We start from the raw sequence: 9,977 nt of genomic DNA, 5'->3' as shown, positions 1-9,977 counted from the left end.
TCATGAAGGGCAGGAAACTTTTCTTGCCAATGTTTTCTTCCAGGCATCCTTCACTTCTTTGTTCCTCAGGCTGTAGATCAAGGGGTTCATCATGGGAAACACCACAGTATAAAAAACAGAGATTATTTTATCAGTATCTGGGGCATAACTGGAAGTAGGCTGAAGGTAAGTGAAAAGGAGAGCACCATAGAAGAGGGCAACAGCAATTAAATGGGAGCTGCAAGTCGAAAAAGCTTTATGGCGGCCTTTGTCGGTAGGAATTTTCAAAACGGTGCAAAGGATAGAGGAATAGGAGATGAGGATGAACAAGAAAGTACTCATCTGTATAAAACCACACAGAGCAAAGAGGAGCATCTCATTTATGTAGGTATTAGAACAGGAGAGGGCCAAGAGTGGAGGAATGTCACAGAAGAAGTGATTGATGACATTTGATCCACAGAAGGAGATGTGAAAAATAAAACAAGTGTGCATCAATGAGGTCATGTTACTAATCAGATAAGAACCTGCTATCAAAGAGATGCACACTTTCTGAGCCATAAGGACAGGGTAGAGTAGTGGGTTGCAAATGGCCATGTAGCGGTCATATGCCATGGCAGCCAGAAGAAGGCACTCAGCATCTGCAAAGGAAGCAAATAGATACATTTGAACAATGCATCCTGTAAATGAAATGGCCTTCTTCTCTCTTAAGAAATTGACCAGCATCTTGGGAGCAATGGTGGAAGAATAACTAATATCTAGGAAAGCCAAATTGCTGAGGAAAAAGTACATCGGACTGTGTAAACTGGGGCAGATCAAGGTTAATAAGATAATACCAATGTTCCCGACCAGAGTGATCACATAGATGGCTATGAAGAGGACAAAAAGGCCTGCGTTGATTTCTTGACGATCAGTGAAGCCAAGGAGAAGGAACTCATGCACTGTTGTGTGGTTCCACTTGGCCATTTTGTTCAGTCTTTGGTTCCTTGACTCAGGATCTGAAATCAAGGAGAGATATGAACTGTGGGGAAAAAGACAAACACATGGTTTAGAAAAGATGCTTCCTCTCTCCCACTGAAACTAGAAAAAAATTATTTGATATTTTATAGATAAAATGCTGAGAAATGATAAGCAGGCAAACCAATGACCAAGGAAACCTGACAATGGCTTGCTTGGTTTGGTTGAGTTTGCATTCTCTTTGAAGGAACATTTTCTCAATATACTTCATATCTATTGAAACATATTTTTTTGCACATACATTGTGTTGACTGGTGTGCATTCTCTAGAATAGGGGTGGGAAACTATGGCCCTTTTTATGATTTGTGGACTTGAACTCCCAGAATTCCTGAGCCGGCCATAGTTCCCCATCTCTGCTCTAAAAGAAGGCCAATGAGGCCAATTTCACACAAATTTTGTTTCTAGCCATGCTGATCTATGCATTGTTGGATTCATTTTCATATTTATTTATTGATATGTTGGTAGATTTATATATGTATAACTCTCATTTCTAAAACTGCCCAATTTCTTGACAGTTCTGGGTGGCATACAAAAGGAAAACCAAAGAAAAAGAACACCATGACACAGTGGTAAAAGGAAAACAAATGTCTCCTTTGTCTCCTTTATATCTAACTAGCAAGAAAGACCAAAGCTAGACAGTGACCATAATGTCTTTAAAAATTTGAATGGTTTACAATTTAAAAGAGAGAAAAACATCATAGACCAGCTTTGAACCAAAATATGAGTGAGTATCAAGGGCAATTATGTTTGCTGTCTTCTCTGAAAATCTCTGGATTTGAATGGGATATTAATGTTAATAAACAAAGAAATAAATTAAATTTAAAAATACAAGAGATAACCCATGAGAGATATGACATATAATTTAATGCCGGAATACTGTTTATTAATATTAGTATAAGTAATTAGTATTAGTATTGTTTACCTTTGCTTGAAAGGATAGATATGACAAAAAAGGAATTTACAGGTATTCATCATTACTGTATCTGATTTAGAGAGGGACAGACCTTTCAGTGCCTGATTTTTCCAACCTTAAATTCACGTAGAGGGGGAAAGGAAGGAAGGAAGGAAGGAAGGAAGGAAGGAAGGAAGGAAGGAAGGAAGGAAGGAAGGAAGATTTCTTTCCGTTCAAATTTCTCAGCAAATCTAAAACAGATCTCCCATTTAAAGCCTTCCTTTCAGGAAAAAAATAATAATAGCACTGCAATATAATATTTTCTGGCACTTATTTTCACAAATGTATACATTTACCGTATTTTCCGGCGTATAAGACGACTGGGCGTATAAGACGACCCCCTACATTTCCTGTTAAATTATAGGGTTTGGGCTATACTCACCATATAAGACTACCCCTCTTCCAACGCACACTAAATAAAAATTAAAAAACATCAGATTTGATTTTAATATGGTAATTTTAATTCAAATGCTTATGACATGCAGGTGCTTACTAGGAAAACTGTCACTTATAAACATAAGGCTGTTTGTCATCAAACATGTAAACATAAAACAGTGCAAGTGGATTAAACAATAATAATAATAATAATAATAATATAATAATAATAATAATAATAATAATAATAATAATAATAATAATAATAATAATAATAGGTTGGAGGGGACCTTGGAGGTCATCTAGTCCAACCCCCTGCTAAGGCAGGAAACCCTATAAACCCTGTAAAAAATCACAGACTGCAGCTTCTTCTCCAATTGGTCCTGCTTTCCCTGCGCAGACTAAATGGGAGATCCGCTCCAGGTTTTCCAGCCAGCCCTGTCTCTAAATTTTCAGCACCCGGCGTATAAGACGACCCCTGACTTTTGAGAAGATTTTCATGGGTTAAAAAGTAGTCTTATACGCCAGAAAATACAGTATATGCACTGTGTTATTTCCCCCCCTCTATTTTTTTGCTGCTTTTGGCTTGGAAAATGGTGTTGCAAAAGTAAAAAAGGTGAAAATTTTGAAATTCAATGCCATTTTTGTGTGGGAATTAGTTCACAATGTTTAACTAAGTGCATATTAAATGTATGTCCAGTCAATCCCATCTTCTTCCAATGCCTAAACCCAGTGCTTTATTTGTTAAAAAAAAAGGGTGCCGGAACTCACACGTCGTACAGCCCGCCATGCCTACCCTAGAAGGTTTACCTTTGTAGTTGAAAAAAAAAAACTTCAATTTTTAGTCTATCTAAAGGACTAGGATTTTGTTCAAGGTAAGTTAATACTATTAACGTTACCATGCACTGTGTGGCTTTAAATTACAAGAAGGCATTTTATTAATCTTTTGGGACATTTACCACTGGCATTCCCATTTAGTTTAATGAGTGGAAATGTCAGCTTTCTATGTGGAATGAAATTGGCCTAATAAAACAAAATTTGGTTGCTTGTAAAACATTGAATTATTTTTAAGAAGTCGTCAGACAAGGCGGAAAAATTGGATATTGACTTGAAACAAATTAAAGTTGAAACTTTGACAGTGAACAGATTACTTTTAATTTACTTTTAAGTTAAACCCAATTTAATAAAATAAACCTCATACTGTAGGTCTACCTTTACATCTGACCAATACATAATTAATAATAATACTTCAAAATCAAAAGACATTGGCTTTATTCTTATTCTTCCCCTCTGCAGTTTTAATATAAACTATAAAAAGAGATTTTCTTAGACATCCCAGCCTTTGAACTACCCAAGGAACCAAAATAGCAAAGTTTCACTGTCGGGCAAGCTTCCATGCCAGCCGCCTTTCTTTCCTCTTGCTTCACCTCTTTTTAACCTCACACCCTGCCTTCTGTGAAGGAAGGCAAAAGGCTGACACCCTCTTGTGAAAGATGGCCTCCATGTTTATGTGTCTCCCACCGCCACCATCGACTTCCACACCACATGGTCCAACCCAGCCAACCAAGCCACACAGTGGCTGTGGTGCTCCAGCGCCTCATGGCTCCTCCTAGAGGAGGTAGACAGCGCCGAAGGGGACCCCACTCACACCATACTGCCAGTGGGGCATTTTCAAAAACAAATGAGGCTAGGAAGGGAAACAATAGGAAAAGAATGCAACTCTGGAAAATCCATCGAAAAAAGGTGCCAGAACTCTGTTCTGGAGTGTACTATGACAAAAAACGCCCTGCCTATTGCTTACCTTCCAGAATTGAAATAACACAGCATTAAAAAGTAAAAGAAATTATACAGATAATATTATTCCATAACAATTGTTTTCCTTGCAGGATAAACACTTTTTCTATTTTCCCCAAGGTTCAAAACATTTACCTCCAAATTATTGTCAATTTGTATCCTGATTTTCTGTCCAGGTCCAGTCAAATGCCAGTCTGAGTCACCAATATCCTTTCTCAAGGAACATCATCACCAATTCCTGCTGTAGCACCGCCCATATTACATTCAGAGCACCATCTTCAGATTCAGTTTCTGCTCTAATGGTTTTGACTTACCATGGAGCCAGGGTGGAAATGTTGGATGCTTTGTTACAAAAACTGCTGCTTTTAAGGGTTTCGAATTCATCATTCTGACACCAGAGACCAAGATCCCTGGAGTAGCTTAAAGTGGATAAGCAAGGAATGGTTCTTAAATGTGCAGAACAATCAATTAAACTATGCTCTGGGGCAAAAGATATGGTATGTCTACTTTGTAAAAACTTGCAGTTTTATTTTTCCAGAGGCAGTGTGTGTACCTACCGGTGAAACTCAAAAAATTAGAATATCGTGCAAAAGTTCATTTATTTCAGTAATGCAACTTAAAAGGGGAAGCTAATATATGAGATAGACTCATTATATGCAAAGCAAGATAGTTCGAGCCGTGATTTGTCATAATTGTGATGATTATGGCTTACAGCTCATGAAAACCCCAAATCCACAATCTCAGAAAATTACAATATTGTGAAAAGGTGCAATATTCTAGGCTCAAAGTGTCCCACTCTAATCAGCTAATTAAGCCATAAAACCTGCAAAGGGTTCCTGAGCCTTTAAATGGTCTCTCAGTCTGGTTCAGTAGGAATCACAATCATGGGGAAGACTGCTGACCTGAGAGTTGTGCAGAAAACCATCACTGACACCCTCCATAAGGAGGGAAAGCCTCAAAAAGTAATTGCAAAAGAAGTTGGATGTTCCCAAAGTGCTGTATCAAAGCACATTAATAGAAAGTTATGTGGAAGGGAAAAGTGTGGAAGAAAAAGGTGCACAAGCAGCCTGGAGAGGATTGTCAGGAAAAGGCCATTCAAAAGTGTTGGGGACTTTCACAAAGAGTGGACTGAGGCTGGAGTCAGTGCATCAAGAGCCACCACACACAGACGGATCCTGGACATGGGCTTCAAATGTCGTATTCCTCTTGTCGAGCCACTCCTGAACAGCAAACAACGTCAGAAGGTGTCTTACCTGGGCTAAAGAAAAACAGACCTGGTCTGTTGCTCAGTGGTCTAAAGTCCTCTTTTCTGATAAGAGCAACTTTTGCATCTCATTTGGAAACCAAGGACCCAGAGTCTGGAGGAATAATGGAGAGGCACACACTGCAAGATGCTTGAAGTCCAGTGTGAAGTTTCCACAGTCTGTGTTGATTTGGGGAGCCATGTCATCTGCTGGTGTTGGTGCACTGTGCTTCATTAAGTCCAGGGTCAATGCAGCCGTCTACCAGGAGATTTTGGAGCACTTCATGTTTCCTTCCACAGACAAGCTTTATGGGGATGCTGACTTCATTTTCCAGCAGGACCTGGCACCTGCCCACACTGCCAAAAGCACCAAAACCTGGTTCAATGACCGTGGGATTACTGTGCTTGATTGGCCAGCAAACTGGCCTGACCTGAACCCCATAGAGAATCTATGGGGCATTGGCCAAGAGAAAGATGAGAGACATGAGACTGAACAATGCAGAAGAGCTGAAGGCCGCTATTGAAGCATCCTGGTCTTCCATAACACCTCAGCAGTGCCACAGGCTGATAGCTTCCATGCCACGCCGCATTGAGGCAGTAATTGCTGCAAAAGGGGCCCAAACCAAGTACTGAGTACATATGCATGCTTATACTTTCCAGAGGTCCCATATTGTTCTATGTACACTCCTTGCTTTATTGATTGTATGTAATATTCTAATTTTTTGAGATTGTGGATTTGGGGTTTTCATGAGCTGTAAGCCATAATTATCACAATTATGACAAATCACGGCTTGAACTATCTTGCTTTGCATGTAATGAGTCTATCTCATATATTAGTTTCCCCTTTTAAGTTGCATTACTGAAATAAATGAACTTTTGCACGATATTCTAAATTTTTGACTTTCACCTGTACATTCTCATAACAATGTAGAGCGGCATAAATTGTTGCTTGATTTTGGCTACTGTTAGAAACAATATTGTCAGAAAAAACCATTCACAAATATATGGAGAGAATGCTGGCCTATGCTCAGACATCAGGCTGCCAGCTTTACAGAATTTCAGAAGTTTGCCTCAGTTGGAAGAGGATTCACTTGAAGTGTACACATCCCTGAAATAAATGATCAAATCCAATTTTTGAATTATTTTAACTTTCAAGTTCTGCACCATCCACAGGAGGGCAAGTGGGATAAAACTGACACAAGCATAACAGCAATGTTGTAATGCAGGCCTCACCCCCCTTTCTCTAAGTCTCTGCAAGTGCTTTGCCTGTGGTGGCTCCCCATTGACAGAATGCCCTTCCCAGAGAGGCTTGGCTGTAGCCATATTAGACTACAAAGACCCTGTGGGAAGAAAAACCAGGTCCAGGTCCAAGCTGGGAGTAAACAGAACGGAGGCTAAGACACTGGAAATAAAAAATGGAGGCTGCTTAGAAAGAAAGTTCCAGTTTATTGATGAGCAGAACCACCAACAGCATGTGGTTCTGGGACAGCTGACTAATGGAATTGAGAGTGGATGGATCTTCATAAGGCTCTGAGACTTTGAAGTGGAAATGTTTCTGGGTTGTGCAATGAGGTGGGCTTTTGTGTCTTTTGCAGTCTGAAGAGGATGTTGGGTTAATCCTAGTATGTCCTAAAGGTCATGTCCTGTTCTTAGATTTTGGGTGGGGGGAATGTAAATTATTAATCCCATCAGCTGTGGAGGCTGAAGGCATTTTGCTTATGAATGGTGTGCCCCAAATCTGCATTTCTAAAAGCTGGTCTCCCTGAGTTTCTGCTTGAGCAGAGGCTGCCTTTAAGATTTTTCTCCATTATTCCTTTGGGGAAATATAATATTCTGCCTTTTTGTAAATATCCTGCCAAAATATTCCCTTCTCTAGGAGGGTGGGTGGGTGCTGACTTTCTGCAGCCTCTTCATTTTTCCAGCTTTTCAGTCATATTTTAATCACATTCTAATTCATATAATTTCAAATTACAATGGCTGTCTTGCTGCTATCTAATTTATACGGCTTCTTTGTTTTGTATTTTATTGATTTTATTTGTTTCAAATTGCCTTTTTGGCAAGTTTTCTTGTAAACCAGCTAGAGAACTGCAACTATTGGACAGCTATAGATCTTTAATAAATAAAAGTGTTGAATGTTGGAAAATACTATACATACACGTACCTGTAGTACAAAGCTTCCAGACTGCTTATTGAGACTGCTGGTCAATTCTAATCAGATAACTCCAAGTCTCTTTGGAGAGATTTGTTCAAGAAAAAAATAATAATATTTGAACATAGGTACAGGTGAAGGCAGTTTTATTTACTTGGAAAGACATAAGATTAATTGTATCTTTCTTAATTAAAATATCATATATTCAAAATTTATGTATATATCTCGGACAGACAGCTGTAAGAGAATCACAGTAAAAAAAGCAGAATGTACCTGATAAGAATACGCTGCTTCCTCCTTCAGCAGTTAAGATGCTAAGGAATTGCTGCTCTCAGGAAACTAATATTGATTGATCAAGTGATTACGCATCATCAAGTTGATGGCCACTCACTTAACCACTTAAATAGATTTTCTCCAGGATGATCTGTTCCTAACCAGGTCCTTCAGGTCTTCCAATAGCACACCGATTACCACTGCAACTGATTCCATCCATCTTGAGCTGGTTATCCTCTTCTGCTTTTTCTTTCTACTTTTCCAGAGAGCTAGTTCTTTGCATAAAGTTCCAAAAGTAGGATAATCTAAGTCTGGTCATCTGAACCTCAGCAAATGAGAATCACTGGGTTGATTTTCTCAATGAGCCATTTGTTTGTTTTCTTGGCTGTCTTTTGGCTGTCCTATCATAGTTAGTTTAATGGGTTTTCTGGCACATTGCAGAGGGTTGGATAGGTGATCTTTATGGACTCCTTCCAACTCTACAGTTCTATCATTCTAACAATTAAGTGTGATTTGAGAATTATTTGTCAACCATGATATTTAGTATTTCCCCCTCCAACTTTTTCACTCCCAGCCATTTGTGCAAGCAAATGTTTTACAATAGTAACAGACAAATTTAGGGCAGAGTTCTAATAAGGGATTTTTAAGACAGGCAGACTGGATTGGAGCTGTTTGTCCAGTCCCATTTGAATACAACTATTCTAAATTGTCTTTCCTTGGCTGAGTTTGGGGTTCACTCTCAATCAGAACAGAATTCTAATAAAGAGGTTGAATACCAGTGTTGGCTGGTAATCATGGGAGCTAAACTCCTATGAATCTGAAGTGTTCCAGTTGACCTGGCCTTTTGCTAGCTGGCCATTCTGGTGAATGTGGAAATAGATGGCATTCTTCATTCTCTGTTGAATGAAGAAAGGACAAGTGGTTGCTTATGAAGATGGCGAACATGAACAGCTGGTGGTTTCTATGAAATATTTGGAGTGATGAATTACAATACATCAGCCCTAAGGGCATAAGTCATGATTGGATGTTAAAAATTAAAAAAGAATTATCAAATCATTTATAATGCTTAAAATGGGTTAAAAGGAAGTGGCCACATCCCCTCTAGAAAGAATTCTCTGAAGAAGGAAAATAAGAGAGATCTCAAGCTTAGCAGGTGCAAGTTCAACCTAAGAGATTTATATGCAGTATGTCTCCTAAAGTCTCCTTGCCTAATGCCTTCAATAAAGAACATCTTGAAAACTTTTTTTTATAATAAAGAAGTTCAGCCTGGCAATTTCTTAGGATCAGGAGATTTAGAATGCAGCTGGAACAAATTAGATTTTAGAAATATAAAAAGTTCCGTAGTAGAAGACAATTTGGAAAATGTTTCTTGGTTGATGTCAATAATGCTGCAAAACAACCTTAAACATTCTTGGTATGGGATAATTATGCCCAAGAGAAGGTTTCTCATTTATATACTTCTGAGATTCAGCAACTATTTGAATGTTTTGTAAACAAGAGCCTGCAGATCAGTAAAAGTCTGGTCTTATTAAAATTGCTTTTAAGTTTACTGGGAGGCCCTGATGAGGAGTCATCAGGGGTTGGGGTTAATTTATTATTCTGTGTTTGGAAATCAGTGTTGCCTCACCTTCCCAGGATGAATTCACAGCACAATCCCATTCCCTTGGCTTTACAGCAAGCACAGTTCAACTTGTTCCTCCACATCCTGAATACATTCCTCTTCCATCTTTTGACTGAGCAGATGGAGCCTTAAAATGCTGTCCTCTCCAATACACCTGTCTTGTTTTTCTTTTTTGGGCTTGACTTCCCATGCAAACCTCAAGTAGCCATAGAAAAGACAGGATTGTTGTTGGAAGTTGTGGGTGTACGTGTGAGTGGAATCAGACCTAGGCAATGATTAGTGAAGTACTGTAAGATGTAGAACTATGAAGAAAGGTGGAGAATATGTAGACAAAGCCCACTATGTCCTGTCAGAAGAGGAGTCAAGGAGCATGCACTCTCTGTACCCGGGCCTAGGAAGAAAGGGAGAAGGAAGTGACCTCCCAATCTCATAGACAAAAAGCAGGCAAAGTGTTGTGCCACAAGAGTACAAACACTGAATATTTAACTCTCTATACCTTGTGGTCATTCAGTTACGAATCAGTGTCATTGGATTCTTATCTCCAACTTTTTTTTTTACATTACAGTAATATAAAATA

General features: G+C 38.9%; 1 protein-coding gene across 1 annotated transcript; it reads right to left on the bottom strand.

Moving 5' to 3' along the window:
• Positions 1–942, bottom strand: LOC310631919 (olfactory receptor 5AS1-like; the record flags this gene model as incomplete). Its single annotated transcript, XM_083348702.1, has 1 exon — positions 1–942. One exon carries the CDS (start codon positions 940–942, stop codon positions 1–3), a length of 942 nt encoding a protein of 313 aa, XP_083204828.1.
• Positions 943–9,977: the final 9,035 nt, after the last annotated feature.

This window comes from Vipera ursinii (assembly GCF_947247035.1).
Source record: "Vipera ursinii genome assembly, chromosome: 1".
Lineage (NCBI taxonomy): Eukaryota > Metazoa > Chordata > Lepidosauria > Squamata > Viperidae > Vipera > Vipera ursinii.
The sequence above is the reverse complement of the archived record's forward strand: the minus strand, read 5'-3'. Positions and strand labels throughout refer to the sequence as shown.